The sequence below is a fragment of the Erpetoichthys calabaricus genome, chromosome 1 (genome assembly GCF_900747795.2).
Source record: "Erpetoichthys calabaricus chromosome 1, fErpCal1.3, whole genome shotgun sequence".
In the NCBI taxonomy this organism is placed as follows: Eukaryota; Metazoa; Chordata; class Cladistia; order Polypteriformes; family Polypteridae; genus Erpetoichthys; species Erpetoichthys calabaricus.
In genome coordinates, this window is record NC_041394.2 from 332535869 (window position 1) to 332553629 (window position 17761).

Sequence of the window (17761 nt, forward strand, 5' to 3'; positions counted from 1 at the left end):
TCTGAAGAGCTCTGTGACTTCAAGCGTGGTACTGTGATAGGATGCCACTTTTGCAATAAGACGGTTCGTGAAATTTCATCCCTGATGCATATTCTACAGTCAGCTGTAAGTGGTATTAAAGTGGTAGTGAAGTGTTTAGGAACAACGTCAACTCGAAGCGAAAGACCATGTAAAGTCATAGATTGGGTCAACGACTACTAAGGTGCATGGTGTGTAACACTTGCCAACGCTCTGCTGATTCCATAGCTGAAGAGTTTCAAAGTTCCACTGACATTAATGTAAGCACAAAAACTTCATGGAATGGGTTTCTATGGCTGAGCAGCTGCATGCAAGCCTCACATCTCCAATTCCAATGCCAACCGTCGGATGGAGTGACCACTAGACTGTGGAGCAGTGGAAACGTGTTCTGTGGAGTGACGAATCACGCTTCTCTGTTTGGAAGTCAGATGGGCGAGCCTGGGTTTGAACGTTACCTGCCTGACTGCATTGTGCCAACTGTGAAGTCTGGTGGTGGAGGAGGGATAATGGTGTACGACTATTTTTCAGGGATTGGGCTAGACCCCTTACTTCTAGCAATGGGCATTCTTAATGCATTAAGCATACCAAGACGTTTTGGACAATGCTATGCTTCCAGCTTTATGGAAACAGTTTGGGGAAGGCGCTTTACTGTTCCAGCATGACAATACTGAAAGGCCAAGTCCATAAAGACATGTGTGGATGAGTTTGGTGTGGAAGAACTTGACTGGCCTGCACAGAGCCCTGACCACAACCTCATCGAACACCTTTGAGATGAACTGGAAAGGAGATTGTGAGCCAGGCCTTCTCATCCAACAATGCCTGACCTTATAAATGCTCTACAGAATGAATGGGCACAAATTTCCCACAGAAACACCCCAAAATCTTGTGGAAAGCCTTTCAAGAAGAGCTGAAGCTGTTATTGCTGCAAAAGGGGGATCAACTCCATTGTTATAGTCTATGTATTTGAATGCAATGTCATTAAAGTCGCTGTTGGTGTAATGATCAGGCGTCCCAATAACTTTTGTCCATATAGTGTATCTTACTGTTTGAACCCATAATCCTCCAAAAAGGGTGGCAGAAATTATCTTAAGTGACATAAGGTTGTATTCCTTTAACTATTATTATTATTATTATTAACTCTCTGCACAAGTAACTGATGGCTAATGCGTTGCCTTAATGAGCAAACATTTGCTTCTGTCTCAGGCCTATAACTAACCAACCAGAAAAAAAACAAACATGTTTAAGACATGTTTAAATTTACAATTTTCCTGAAAAATGTATTCATTGATATTCTTTCCTTGACCTGCGCTAGACTGTCTCCCAGGCTAGGGCTGCATACTGTCTTACACCAGATACAGTACACCCAGATGGGCTCCAGCGTCCTGCTGTCGTGAACTGCATTCACTTTGGTTTGTGACTGTTGTGTTAGTTGGTTTGTTTATTTTTTCTTGAACAGATATCCCTTACTACTGAGATGAAAAAGGCTGGCAAAAGTCACCTTTTTGTTTGGGACTCTGAAATAAAATAATCATCCATAAAAAGGATTCACTTTAGAACAAATTTCAAGTGGCAAATTAATATATGCAATGTTTGTGAAGAAATAACTGCTACTTGAAAAATACTGAACTTATGCTTTAAGATTGACATGTATGGAAACAAGGCATTAAATGGCAGTGAATAAATATAATTTAACATTTTTTAGAAAATTATTAACATTATCATATTTAGCTTACATTGAATTCATATTGTCTTAAAATGGGTATTTGAACAATGACACAAATTTCAAGCCGTAAAGTCTGAGGTTTACTTAAGTCATTAGAGCAAGTTATGTGCTGCAAAATTGCTTTGAGAAAACTACAAGCAGCAAGAAGACATTTGTGATTTATGTTTAGAATATATATATATATAATATATATATATATATAGTATAGTATAAATATATAAAGTATAGAAACTATACTTCCTTAGAAGGCTGGCGTCCTTCAATATCTGCAATAAGATGCTGCAGATGTTCTATCAGACGGTTGTGGCGAGTGCCCTCTTCTATGCGGTGATGTGCTGGGGAAGCAGCATAAAGAAGAGGGACGCCTCACACCTGGACAAACTGGTGAGGAAGGCAGGCTCTATTGTAGGCATGGAGTTGGACCGTTTGACATCTGTGGCAGAGCGATGGGCGCTCAGCAGGCTCCTTTCAATTATAGAGAATCCACTGCATCCACTAAACAGGATCATCTCCAGACAGAGAAGCAGCTTCAGCGGCAGACTGCTGTCACTGTCCTGCTCCACTAACAGACTGAGGAGATCGTTCCTCACCCACATTATGCGACTCTTCAATTCCACCCGGGGGGGGTAAACATTTACTTTATTCAAAGTTATTGTCTGACAGTATACCTGCATTGTTATCGGCATTGTTATCACTGTTTAATTTAATATTGTTCTTTATCAGTATGCTGCTGCTGGAGTATGTGAATTTCTCCTTGAATTTAATAAAGTTTATCTATCTATCTATCTATGATTTAAAAAAAAAAATAGTAGCTTTTTACTACATTTGCGAGACATCTTCTCCAAATAACTCTGGTGGTGCACTTCAAGAGATGGTATCTTTCATTTCTGATGTTTCTTCATAGGTCCGTTTAACATTACACAACTTTTTCCATTCATTTTCAGTTGCAGACCTCACTTACATAACTTTGGTGATTTGAGGAAGTAGGCAGCACAGTCCTATGACCGGCACTCATGTAGTCTGGACCAAGGTTATTATAGTTTTGCCTTTTTATATTAGTTTTTATTTCTATATCTTTTCTGACCTTACTTGGAAATTCAGTTTAGTTTTAGTTTTCCTTCATCATGTATTTTTAGTTTTAGTTTAGTTTTTATTTCACAATGACATTTCTATTTTATTTATATATATATATATATATAATTAGTTTTAGTAATTAGGGCATGGAGTGCCTACGGAGTTAGTTTTGTGTCACAATCGGACAGAACTGTACAACTGTAACAGATTTGGATTTGAGTTTAATGTTAGTAAACCATCTAGTGTAGTAAGCTTCCACTATCTGGTTTTGTTTTTGTTTGATAAAAACAAGCATAATCAAAACTAGACACTGAATATGAACAATTTTACACAATTTTATAATTTAAAAAATATTTTCTCATGAAAATCACAGGGGCTTAGGAAGAACAGGGCTCTTAGACTTGAATGAGTGTGCAGACCCCACCTAGCTGTATTGAGGAAAACAAAGAACAACAAGCATGTAGTGTCAAGGTTAGGGGCAGTGAGACTTGAATAGACCACCATAAAGGACAGTAAACCCATAATGAGCAGAGCAAGAGCAGGTAATAGAAGTACGGACAGGCATAAAACATCAGAGACAGCGTCTGAAATTAAGAACAACATATACATTACCTATACCTGTTTACCCAGAGTAGGATTGCAGGAAAACTGGAGTCTACCGCAGCAGGTTTGGATGCAAGGCAGGAAATGATGTGCAATATGTATGATAAGGCTGATGTTAAGAACAAAAAGAATTGTTTATTATTTCAACTATCTATTTTGAGAGAGAGAGAAAAACATTGACAAAAGGGAGACAAATATTTTAAAATATAATTCTGCTAATGGATTACTTTCACAATATCAGGTATTTTGAGTTGTGAATATGAACTACAAAAGATAAATTAATAAATATGGAACAAATACAAAAACCCATTAGTATGTTTAGTTTTTCATCACTTGTCAGACTCTCTACATTTGTTTGTATCGTTTCGTTGTTAAACGATGTTTTTAAAGCAAAAGTGATTGGTCAGCAACAATATGCTGATCTTGTATGGTGACCTAGTCAGTCTCTCGATCAGTGCTGTTTTATTGTCAAAAACCGGAAGTGGTCTCCCCTAGACTTTCTTGTATACTCAGATATGGGCATGGATATTTGAGGAGTACATCGCAAGACAATGATTATATTTTTATATTATGTACATTAAGGAACCATCACCAACAAATCCAGTTAATGATATATTGAACAATTATTATAAAAGTAAAGTTGAATAAATCGGACTCTGCAGCTGAAAAAAATTTAAAATAAAAAATCGAGTATGTGTTCAGGTAAAGTACCACTTTCGGGTGATGGATTTGGCCCAAAAGTTAACACAGATCTACAATTGTGGTGTAACAACCACATGCCGAATTTCATCCATCTATCTAGTTGCGTTTTTGAGTTATTGTGTTTATATACACACACACAATTACAAAAAACAATATTGTTGGACACTGGTTAGTCTATAATGTCAAGATTCATCAAAATATCGAGGTCGAATTTTTTCATGATTACTATAGTTTCTCTATACTTCGTATATCCATCCATCCATCCACCCATGAGAAAGAATATGAGAAAGTAAAAACTATTTCTCCTGTGAGAAGTGACAGGTGATGAATTGCTGTCAACAAAAAGCAGACACCTGGGAAATAAACTGAAACGTTACTCACTCGTGATTTTTCTGTCCATATGGTAAACGTTTTGTTGACCAGCATATTCTGATTTCAGCCGTTTGAATTACATCTTGATATACAACAAGCGCAAAGAAAGGCAGCATGCAAATCGCTTTCTATTTCACACGCTTTATGCACCCGCACTCAGCTTGCTTTGTCCCCACAAATGCTGTGTGAACAGCTGCCCTCTGTCACCAGCTCACTGGATGAATATATGCGGGCGGCTTGTGGTGGATGACTTTCTGTTTTAGAGTTAAAACTTACAAGGGTTAAAGACTAACGGCAAGAATATTCATTCCAAAACGAAAACTAAAAATATTTGAGTAAATTATTATTTTATTTCAGTTAGTCTTTCCAGAAACTTTAATAGTTTTGTTTAGTTTTAGTTTTTTATTTCGGATTTGTTAATCATTTTCGTAAACTGAAATAAAATATTTTTTCAATAATAGTTTCAGTTTTGATTTTAGTTTTCGTTAACTATAATAACCTTGGTCTGGTCAGAGTTGCTGGAAATCTCAATCAGTCAGCAACTCACCCTGATTTTTGTCTTAAGTCACCGCGGTGGACTTGTGTGCGACTGCTGAGAAGCAGTGAGAGCTCAGACAGAAGTACAATGCTGTGTAATTCAGCTATGAGGTATAAGGAACATGGCTGTGGTGCGCACACACACACACATATATATATATATATATACACAGTATACTGCTCAACTAAACTAAAGGATCACTTTTTAATCCGAGTATTGCATCAAGTCACTGAAACTTCTTGGCTATTGATCTGCTTAGTTAAGTAGCAGAGAGGCTTGTTCATCAGTTTCAGCTGCTTTGTTGCACTAGAGGGGCAACAATGAGACGACCCCCAAAACAGGAATGAATGGTTTTAACAGGTGGAGGGAGGTCACTGACATTTTTCCCTCCTCATCTGTTTTTTCACTCATTTTACATTTGGTTACGGTCAGTGTCACTACTGGTAGTGTGAGGTGATACCTGGACCCCACAGAGCGTGTACAGGTAGTCCAACTTCTCCAGGATGGCAGGCACATCAATATGTGCCATTGTCAGAAGGTTTGCTGTGTCTCCCAGCACAGTCTCAAGGGCATGAAGGAGATTCCAGGAGACAGGCAGTTACTCCAGAAGAGCTGGACAGGGCCCCTCGTAGAAGGTCCTTAACCCATCAGCAGGACCCACTGGTATCTGCTCCTTTGGGCAAAGAGGAACAGGATGAGCACTGCCAGAGCCTACAAAATGACCTCCAGCAGGCTGGCCACTGGTGTGAATGTCTCTGACCGAACATACAGAAACAGACTTCATGAGGGTGGCCTGAGGGCCCGATGTCCTCTAGTGTGCCCTGTGCTCACTGCCTGAACCGTGGAGCTCGATTGCCGTTTGCCATAGAATGCCAGAATTGGCAGGTCCAACACTGGCGCCCTGTGCGTTTAACAGTTGAGAGCAGGTTCACCCTGAGCACGTGTGACAGATGTGAAAGGGTCTGGAGAAGCCATGGAGAACGTTATGCTGCCTGTAACATCGTTCAGCATGACCGGTTTGGTGGTGGGTCAGTGATGGTGTGGGGAGGCATGTCCATGGAGGGACAGAGGCACAGACCTCTACAGGCTAGACAACAGCACCTTGACTGCCATTAGGTATACCCATTCTCAGACCCTTTGCTGGTGCAGTGGGTCCTGGGTTCCTCCTGGTGCACAACAATGCCTGGCCTCATGTGGCGAGAGTATGCCGGCAGTTCCTGGAGGATGAAGGAATTAATACCATTGACTGGCCCCCACGCTCACTCGGCTGACCTCACTCCAATAGAACACCTCTGAGTGTGACATTATGTTTCAGTCCATCTGACAACACATAGCACATTTTCATACAAAAAAGTAGCTCAAAGTGCTTTACATAATGAAGAAAAGAAAAGAAAAATAAAAGACAAAATAAGAAATTAAAATAAGACAACATTAGTTAACATAGAAAAAGAGTAACGTCCGATGGCCTAGGGAGGACAGAAAAAACAAACAAAAAAAAAAACTCCAGACGGCTGGAGAAAAAAATAAAATCTGCAGGGGTTCCAGGCCACGAGACCGCCCAGTCCCCTCTGGGCATTCTACCTAACATAAATGAAATAGTCCTCTTTGTAGTTAGGGTTCTCACGTAAGGACTTGATGATGATGGTCATGCAGACTTCTGGCTTTTAATCCATCACTGTTGGAACATCACGGTGCTTTGAGTAGACCACCAAAAGGACACCGGAAATGGAAGAGAGAGTAGGGGTTAGTACAGAATTTAGAGCCACCATGAATAGTTATCATAATGAATTGGATATACAGAGTATCAGGATTAAATTACAGTGAAGTTATGAGAAGGCCATGTTAAAATAATAGGTTGCATCTCAGACCGTCCAGGAGCTCAGTGATGCCCTGATCCATATCTGGGAGGATATCCCCCAGTACACCATCCGTCATCTCATTAGGACATTGTCAGGCATGCATACAAGTATGTGGGGACCATACAAACTACTGAGTATGATCTAGAGTTGCTGCAATGAAATTTCACCAAACTGGACTTGCCTGCCTGCCGCATCTCTGTAGGTTGATAATTTTCATTTCCATCAAACAATGTGGCATCCTTTTCGTTCCTAACACATTACCCAGTCCATATCAGTAGAGATAACCAGCAGGATTTTTTCCCCATTGAGATCTGATGTGTTCCTTTCATTTTTTGAGCATTGTAGAGTATATAAGAAATGTGAAACTGTTGGAAAGTCATCATGGTGTTGTGTAATCTGATATCCTCAGATGACAAGATCTGCAACCGTAGTTGTCAAGTTTGACATACCCTCCACCTAGAAGTGATGTAATGTGCCCTGGTTTTAAATTTAGGCAAACTACTTATAAAGCAATGTATTTAAACAAAACAGCAATTTGGCTTAAGTCTTTGGCAAAAGTAAATGAAAATACCTCTTAGGGAGGGATGGATGACAAAATGATAGGTAGTAATTGAATATTTTGCACTCAGCTGTATGGCAAGTTATTTTATTTTATTTATTTTTTTGTTAAGGTCTTCCATCTAAAGAGCCACATGAGACTGTTTTTACAATTTTTTTACCACACTTCCTAGTGTGTGTACTAAACACTGATAGTCTTTTGTAGTGAAAATCATTCAATTTTGATTGCTGGACGATCAAGCAGAGCATCACTACTTACATTAACTATTTTAGGCTACAACCTAAGTAGAAGATTCACAAATCATCCTTAACAGGTTGACACCTAGCCACGTTTCTGAGTTCTTCCCCATAGTGATTTCAGCACAAGCAATAACATTCTGCTGCAGTGCATGCCATACTTAAAAGACTAGGATTTCTAGCCAAAAAAAACCAAATATAGTTAAAGTAAAAAGTATGTGAACCCCTAGGAATTCTCTATATTTATGTCTAATTCCCCTATAAAACATGGTCATATCTTCATGTCATTCACAATAATGAACAAACAGTCTCCTATAGCTAAACATACATAGATTTTCAGAGAATATTTGACCATATTGAATAAATCATTCAAACTGTGAAACTGAAGGTTGGAAAAAGTAAGTGAACCCTAAGCTAATGACTTTTTAAAAAGCTCATTGCAGTCCGAGTTTAGCATACCTGGAGTCCGAGTTCAGATGTGTGGCCTGGAATGACTATAAAGTTTGAGTTTGAGCTTTTGACAAGAAGCATATCCAGATGGGAATCACGCCTCGCACAATAGAGCTGTCTGAAGAGCTACGATGGAGAATTGTTAATCTACGTAAGGCTGGAAAGGGTTACAAAGTCATCTCAAAGATCTGAGATATTCATCAGTCTGCTGTTAGGCAAGTTGTCTATAAATGGAGATAATCTGGTATTGTGGCTACTCTGCCTAGAAGTGGGCGTCCAGCCAAGATGACCCCAAGAGCACAACGCAAAGTCAGCAATGAGGTACAGAAGAACCCTTAGAGTGACAACAAAGAACCTGAAGTCATTTGAACTGGCTAACATCTCTGTTCATGAGTCAACTATACGCAAAACATTGAACGAGAAAGGAGTCTATGGCAGGACACCAAGAAGGAAGCCACTGCTATCAAAAAGAACATTGCTGAACTCCTGAAGTTTGCAAAAGAGCACTTGGACACTCCACAACGGTACTGGGAAAATGTTTTGTGGAGCAATGAAGCCACTGGGAGGAACAAGCAGAACTTCATTTGGCATAAAAAGGGCACTGCATATCAACATCAAAACATCATCCCTACAGTAAAGTATGGTGGAGGGAACATCATGATTTGGGCCTGATTTGCTGCATCAGGGCCTGGACAGCTTGCCATCATTGAGGGGAAAATGAATTCACAAGTTTTATCAACAAATTCTCCAGGATAATGTGAGGGTGTCCATCCGTCAACTTGAGCTAAGAAGAGGCTGGGTGATGCAACAGAACAATGACCCCAAACATCGAAGCAAATCCACAGCACAATGGCTTCAGAAGAACACACTCCACCTTTTGGAGTGGCCCAGTCAGAGCCCAGATCTCAATCCTATTGAGATGCTGTGGAATGACTTGAAGAGAGCCATGCCAAGACAACCAAAGAATATGGAAGAGTTAAGGCTGTTCTGCAGGGAAGAATGGGTCTACATTCTCCCCCCAGCACAATGTGCAGGTCTGATCTGCAGTTACAGGAAGCGCCTGGTTGAGGTCATTGCTGCCAAAGGAGGGTCAACCAGTTATTAAATCCCAAGGTTCACTTACTTTTTCCACAACCACTGTGAACATTGAATGTGTTTGTAAAATAAAGACATGAAAGAGTAGAATTATTGTGTGTCATTGGCTTAAGCTCATTGTGTATATCAGTACCTGTGACTTAGAAGAAGATCACATCACCTTTTATGACCAATTCATGCAGTAAACCAGATCATTCCAAAAGGTTCACATACTTTTTACTTTGACTGTACATAAAAATAAACCTGTTGTTTGCTATAACATGTTCAAGAGCAAGCAGCTCTACTGACCTAATAATATCATTATTACTTATTATTTATAAGCACCATAATGTTGGGTACACAACAAAGGTAGGTCTATGAAAGCCATTGTCATATTTAGTTTTTTGTCTCATATCCCGTGCATGCAATGACTGCTTGAAGTCTGTGATTCACAGACATCACCAGGTGCTGAGGACCTTCTCTGGTGATGCTCTGCCAAGCCTCTAATGCAGCCATCTTCAGCTCCTGCTCCTGTTTTTTGGGGGGCTTGTCCCTTTAAGTTTTTCAGAATATGGATGGCATGCTTTAATTTGATTTCAATTGGGTGACTGACTTGGCCATTCAAGAATTTTCCACTTTTTAGCTTTGAGAAACTCCTGTGTTGCCTCAGCAGTATGGGTTGGGAATGTGTGAGAATGACTTTGGAAGCATTTACTGGAGGGCCCTGTATGTTGAAGAAGTAAAAAGCTTAGTGACAGACTGTCCTTATATAAGAAACATAAGAGGTCAGCAAGTGTCATTCAGTCCCTGTTGAATTTGCACTTAAAAGACTTGAGCACACTGGGGTTTGGAGTCCCATAAGGACACATTGATGCATACTAGTGATAAAAGTAAAGCCGATTTCACATTATATGACTTTGATGTGAGGTATGTCAGAAATGGTGATCACAGCTGCTGATCTTGTCGCTGCACCGTCAAATTACATGACCGAAAGAACTAAAGTAATAGCAAAGTATTTAACAGCTGCAGCGGTTTCAGGAGCAGTTTTTGCCATTATTTCTTTTTCCCATTCTTTTATGGTACGTAAAATATGAAACGTCAAACAGACAAGCTTCTCTTCTGTTTGCGAGGTCCACAGCCCCCATGCAGCCTGACTGAGCCAGCTATGATGCAAAGATTTTATAGCTGTAATGCATTCAGTTGTAGTTTATGTCCTTTCTTTTTTTTTCCATTCTGTTTTAGTACATAAAACATGAGACATCAGACAGACAAGCATCTCTCCTATTTGTGAGGTTCAAGTCATGTGTGTTCCTTATTCCTCATCACTACATTCTACAAATTGTACTGTGTGCTCTACAATCATTGGTTCTCAACGCTCGCAAGCAAAGAGCCCGCCACTCCAACCAGAGGAGATCAAACCTGTTTGTTATTCTCTCACCCTGTCTGGGATACCACAGCAGCCAAGTTAGGACTTCATGTATAATGAATGTGCATCCATTATGGCCTCCCAGCTGGGCCAGGATTCACCCCTCATCCCAGTCAAGGTGCCAGTCCATCTGAGCCAGGGCATTTTCAGTGTGTGAGTATGTATATGTATAAATACATACATACATACATATATATATGGTTGAAATCGTTTTACTGTCAAATAATGCAAAGAGTACGTGACACGTGTTTCGCCCTAATTCTGGGCTCATCAGGCATACACACTCACTGCATCCCCTCTCAGGAATCGAACCTCGAACGTCAGCACCAGAGGCGAAGCCCCTAACGTTGCGCTACGGCATGTGGTTCGTTTATTTGATAGTATGTAGATCGGGGTAGTTACATTCATGGCATTCTTAGTCTGAATCACAATCTGATTATATGGGTGGTTACCTGCCAGGTAACGCTTGTGGTTGGCCAGCAAGTCTGCTAACATCCGCCACAATGCCCTCTATTCAGTTGCGAGAATATATATATATATATATATATATATATATATATATATATATATATATATATATGAAATAAAACAATTCTAATAATCAAAATCTAATTGATCTCTTAGACTCTCCCAGATTCTGTCCCCAGTATGTTCTACTTCATTTGATGCTTTCCATTTACTCTGACTGAGGGTATTGGGTTGATGAAGTCATGTGATTGTCGATAGTGAAACACGGCCAGAATGATCTCGCCTATTGCCTCGGAGTATTTCTAAAGTGGAGTGATTGTTCCTGGCGGTATTGGGGGGTTTACTTTGTGTGTCAGCTTACTTTTTACTTTTACCCTAGAGATTAAAGGTGTGACGCTATAGTCTCGCCATGATGCCAACGCAGCACAGTATAAGCTGACAGAGATGAGCAAAATGCACTGTAATTATTAGTGTTAGTGGCAATAAATAATTGTCAGACAGCTTACAGTGGAAAAGGAAATATTTAAAAAGGTTTTGGACTTGGCGACAGGTTGTTTCTTAATTTTCTGACTTTCTGCCATTAGTTTCCACCACGGACTTCACGTTGATTATTCCATGTTCACCAGCCATTGTTTTAACGTTGACAGTGAGGCCTACTGCAGTCGCGGATGGCTGTGAATCCAGCAAGACAGCCACAGGGGAATCATGTTTGTTAAATAATGGATTTATAATGGATGGATTATTTTAGATGTGATTGTTCAGTTATGTTAGTTGGTGATCGATGATGTTTGTTAATGCTTTGGGTTTTGTTTGAGGTGTGCATTTCCCCCTGCAGGACCAAAATGGCGTCTCCCTGTTTATGTGGATGCGGTTTGAGAAAACTCAGTCGTCTTTATATGGAGGGTTGTGGACACAAGATGGGGGTTTGTTTAATCAATCATGGAAACATAAGATAGTGTGTGCGAGGTGCTCCAGATTTAGAAGGGGCTGGTGGCTCAGCAGTTGGTTCGTGGCTTGGCCCCATACTACTAGCAGGCCATCTGTTCCTGTACATTTACACTGAACACTTTAACTGTATTGTTTTTGTTGAACATTTGACCTTTTTCTTCTTTTTTTTTTTTTCTTATTTAAAACATATTTACTTCAAATTTGCACAATATGGTAGTTTACTGTTGGTTGGAATTTATAATAAAACATTTGGAAGTAATATTATAACTGAGTGTTTATATATTATCGTTGTAAAAATGTCCTCAAATATTGTGTTAAAATTTTAAGGCCATGTCACCCACCCTTAACTAAGATATTTTTTTCCCTTTTATCTTTCTACTTTTTAGTAACTTAATATTTCAAGCTTGTCTTTTCACATCAGTCAAACCATTTTTCCTTTTTTCAAACCAGAAGAAAAAAATCTTTCACTAATAAAATGAATATACTGGGGGATATGTCATTGTTGTGAGTTAGTTTTATATTAATAGAAAAACCTACTGGGCACTAAACAATTCCTGCTTCGCGATTCTTTCTGAACTTCTTATACTTACATGAAATTGTGCAATTCTGTTTTTGTGCAGATTTACAAGAAAGTGCCCCAGCGTCTCCAGCTTCATTTCGTCAGCCATCTCTTCACTGTACACCACTGCAAGATGAAAACGTGAAAGGAGGAAAACTTGGAACTCTGCCTGTTGTGAAATTACAAACTAGAGATGCAATCAGCACTCAACAGCTGGTCCGTAATGCCAATTCTAAGGCTTTGCATGCTTCCCAGGAGCACAGTAAAGCAATTATCCCAAAATCTAAAACCAAACAAAAGAGTAATCCTGCAAAGAAGAAGTCCTACTGCTGTTCTGAATGTGGAAAAGCATTATATAATAGTACAAGTCTCCGGAGACACAACAGAATCCACACGGGAGAGAAGCCATATTGCTGTTCTGAATGTGGAAAGAGATTCTCCAAAAGTAGCCACCTTCAGGACCACAAAAGAACTCACACTGGAGAAAAACCATATGGCTGTTTTGAATGTGGAAAACGATTCTGTAGTAGTAGCAATCTTCGAAAACATGCAAGAATTCATACCGGAGAAAAGCCATATTCCTGCTCGGACTGTGGCAAAGAATTCTCACTAATATGCAATCTTCGTGTTCACTGTAGAATTCACACAGGTGAGAAGCCATATAAGTGCTCCGAGTGCGGCAAAGAATTCTCACAATTAGGCAATCTTAAGACCCACAGAAGATTGCACTCTGGAAAAATCACTTCAGAAAAACAAGCACATGTCAGGACTCGAGAGTGAGGTTCACTCCTGTCCTGAAAGTAAGCAAACGAAACCACTAGTGAGAAATTAAACCATGAGGAGCAACATGGGTGTTGTGAATGTGGCAAACTCTCTACTAGCGCTAATCATCTGACGCAGACAAGAATTTTACACTTGGGAGAAGTTCATCCTTGCCCTGAAAAGTAACCAAGTTAAACCATTATTGAGAAATAAATCTCTAAAAGAAGCCCTATTGCTTTTCTGAATGTGGTGAATGAATCTTAACTAATGGCCACCTTCTGTCTCATACAAGACTGAATCGAAGCCATGTTGAGGATCCAAATGTGGCAACAGTTCTCCTGTAACAGTGGGCTTCTTATCTACATAAGAAACCATAAAGGAGAGAAGGAAAAACTACCATCTCATAACCTGCCTCTCCACCAGCTATAAGCTCTTTACAGCAGTGGACTCTGAATGAACTTCTAATCACCTACATAAAAATTACAAAAACGGAACAATAAAGATTTACACAACAGAAAAGATAAACTGCTGTTAAAGTAATCATGGAATTGTACAAAGACAGCAATCTGAGAGTGGCATGGATTAACTATGAAAATAATCCCTTTATTAGTGTACCAATTATCTGGATACTCTACTGCAGGGGTGGGCAATGTCGGTCCTGAGGCCTCATGTATAAACGGTGCGAATGCACAGAAATGTTGCATACGAATGTTTCCACACTCAAATCACGATATATAAAACCTAAACTTGGTGTAAAGCCACGTACATTTCCATGGTACCTCATACCCTGGCGTACGCAATTTCTCTGCTCGGTTTTGCAGACTGGCAGCACCCAGCGGCAAAGCAGTGCTACTGTTCCTGTGTGGTTACCCTTTCTTTCTTAGCTCCACATTCCTGATGCGGCTTTATAAATACACTGAAACTAACTGCATATTGTTTATTAGTGTAATGCATCTGATTGTAATTAACCGGCAGCAATATAATGGTCCAGGGAATAGCCATGGTATTCCAAATACCATAACTGCTTTAGCGTTGTTCCTCTCACTGCATCTTCTTCTTCTTTCAGCTGCTCCCGTTAAGGGTTGCCACAGCAGATCATCTTTTTCCATATTACTCTCACTGCACCACTCGCAGTATTTATATCACTGTATCTGAGTGGGGAATCACAGCAGCAGCTGATCGGAAAGAGAATTATCGGTATACAGCATGAAGCAGACGCTGCCAGAGCCACAGCAAAACGTTTCAGAGACTTTCCTGTACGGACTTCGTGGTTTCATCCTAAGAACTCTAAACGCACTCAATCAGTCCATCAAGTGCTCCTTGTAGAACTGTTTGGACTTATGAGTACAATCACCTCCCTGTAAACTTGCACTACAGTTATAATATTGCACAACCTGCGTCACTTTATAAAGCGTGTATTTACATATGACAATATCATTTTTAAGATGAAATGCAGCAAAATATGTTGATTATATTATACAGATAAAACTTTAACTTCATTTAAATAATCTGTATTGTTAATAATTAAACATGTGAGGACACGGTGCCGCAGCGCTAGCTAGTTCATGGATTGTTCCTGCATTGCGTTGTATTCTTGCTGGTGCTGATGCGACACTGGAAGGATAGACGGATAGAATAATTAAACATGTACTATGAAGATATTTCAATGTTCCTTAAAAGTTTTGAAGAATCGGCGTTCTAAGCTTACAGATGGCTTAACATCTATTACAGAGCTGATTGTGTGGCGATTGGGTATTTGGAGAAAGAAAAGTAAGGACAGGAATTGGAGGTTAGTACGTTTGAGAGAGACAGTACTTCTGTAATAAATTATTTCATCGAAGGTCGTGCATGGCGCAGCAAGCCTCTTGCGTAAGACATTAACAATCACTGCACCACCGTGTTCCCATGTTTAAGAACATGCTTTCATTCCTATCATCATGAAAAAGATATCACGTATACATCTCAGTATTTTAATTATTCAGAGAACTGTAATATCACGAATGTAATGGATTCTGTGTCCTGTTGGAGAAAGAGAAAGCCCGTTTAAGAAGCAGGTAGTGATTCACACACATAGAGCACATAGAAGATCAAATACAGAACAAAGCATTTAATGTGCTACTTTAGTTACAATGGGATTTGAGAAACTAGTAAATTAAACGAATTTAAGATGGAGTTTATGATGTTCTACTTTAATGGCAAAATAAACTACGTGATTAAAGTGGAAATTTCCAGATTAAAGTTGACATTTCGTGCTTTTTCCCCACTGTGTGCCTATTTTTTTTGTCTGTACCCTAATAAGCTTTCATATGACACTCAGACAGTCCGCTATGACTCGCCTTTTCACGGCGACTTTGATATGTGACTTCTTTTTTATTTCGGGCACTGTGCGACTTTGTCAATTTGAGGTTTCGAGTTTCTCCGACACTCTGTCACTCGATCAACTTGCTTTTGTTGATTATACCACTGTTTAAACCAACAAATAGTACATTTTTCCTTTGCCTCCACTTGGCATTTGCTGAAATTCTTCTATTTTCCCCCGTGCTTTTCCCATTGTCTTTTCTCAGAAAGCTATTTATATTGATTTGCATATTCAAAGAGGCGTAATTCTGGGAGGAGTTGGGGCGGGACAGAAGGCGCGTGCACGTGCGTTACTTTTCACGCTGATCGGGATTTATGTAGTGGAAGAACGTGGAACTTTGCGTACATACAGATTCCTACATCTGGATTTTTCTGTGCGTACGCACATTCCTGCTTTTGTGCTTACGCCATGTTACAGTGTGCTATATTATTTATATTTATATATATATAGATACTTTATTAATCCCAAAGGGAAATTCACATACTCCAGCAGCAGCATACTGATACAATAAACAATATTAAATTTAAAGAGTAATAAAAATGCAGGTAAAAACAGACAAAAACTTTGAATAATGTTAACATTTACCCCCACGGGTGGAATTGAAGAGTCGCATAGTGTGGAGGAGGAACGATCTCCTCAATCTGTCTGTGGAGCAGGACAGTGACAGCAGTCTGTCGCTGAAGCTGCTCTTCTGTCTGGAGATGATACTATTAAGTGGATGCAGTGGATTCTCCATAATTGACAGGAGCCTGCTAAGCGCCCTTCGCTCTGCCACAGATGTCAAGCTGTCCAGCTCCATGCCTACAATAGAGCCTGCCTTCCTCACCAGTTTGTCCAGGCGTGAGGCATCTTTCCTCTTAATGCTGCCTCCCCAGCACACCACTGCGTAGAAGAGGGTGCTCGCCACAACTGTCTGATAGAACATCTGCAGCATCTTATTGCAGATGTTGAAGGACGCCAGCCTTCTAAGGTAGTATAACCGGCTCTGTCCTTTCTTGCACAGCGCATCAGTATTGGCAGTCCAGTCTAATTTATCATCCAGCTGCACTCCCAGATATTTATAGGTCTGCACCCTCTGCACACAGTCACCTTTGATGATCACTGGGTCTATGAGGGGTCTGGGCCTCCTAAAATCCACCACCAGCTCTTTGGTTTTGCTGGTGTTCAGGTGTAGGTGGTTTGAGTCGCACCATTTAACCAAGTCATTGATTAGGTCCCTATACTCCTCCTCCAGCCCATTCCTGATGCAGCCCACGATAGCAGTGTCATCAGCGAACTTTTGCACATGGCAGGACTCCGAGTTGTATTGGAAGTCCGATGTATATAGGCTGAACAGGACCGGAGAAAGTACAGTCCCTTGTGGCACTCCTGTGTTGCTGACCACAATGTCAGACATGCAGTTGCCGAGACGCACATACTGAGGTCTGTCTTTAAGATAGTCCACAATCCATGCTACCAGAAACTGGGTTGGAATAAAAATCCTGCAGCTACTGCGGCTCTTCAGGACCGACATTGCCCATCCCTGCCATGGAAACTACCTAAAATCCATCCTACTCTCATACACTTCATCTCAATGACCATGCATCACTGGCAAGCAACCTTGTAACTCCATCCAAAACAAATGTTAAAAAAAAAAAGGAATATGCCAAAGAGACGAATTGTCACAAGTATTCTCTGTCTGGTGTTAAATTCACTAAGCGCCAACCTCAAAAACCTTGGTCATAATTCAGTATCAGCAGTCGAAATCAACCAAACTCCCAAATAGTCACTTGCTTCCTGTAAAAAACCTGCAACTGTGCAGCTCCAGCAACTGGCATCTAGAAGTTCAGCCGTGCCTAGTAAAAGAATTTATAAATGCCATCCATGGACATTTAGACTCGACATTAGGACACTGGAACAGAATTACTACTGAAGAACACTCAACTACAATTCTCCAGATTTTGCTCATCAGTCACACAAGTGATTATTTAATGCTTTGAAAGGAGAAAATGAGAAAAAAAAAAGAATATTAAATACCAAGCAGTCCAATTG

The 17761-nt window shown here is 40.1% G+C and overlaps 2 protein-coding genes across 3 annotated transcripts in view; one reads left to right on the plus strand and one right to left on the minus strand.

Moving 5' to 3' along the window:
• Nucleotides 1-14340, plus strand: part of LOC114666712 (zinc finger protein 70-like) — a 28557-nt gene extending 14217 nt beyond the window's left edge. For both annotated transcript variants that reach the window (XM_051927090.1, XM_028821677.2), the window contains one exon: nucleotides 12671-14340. In XM_051927090.1, the coding sequence (XP_051783050.1) occupies nucleotides 12671-13389 (719 nt within the window). In that variant the 3' untranslated portion in view covers nucleotides 13390-14340. The remainder of the gene's footprint in view (nucleotides 1-12670) is intronic.
• LOC114666580 (zona pellucida sperm-binding protein 3-like) overlaps nucleotides 1-17761 on the minus strand; it is a 515374-nt gene that overhangs the window by 325059 nt on the left and 172554 nt on the right. The gene's annotated exons all lie outside the window — the stretch shown is intronic.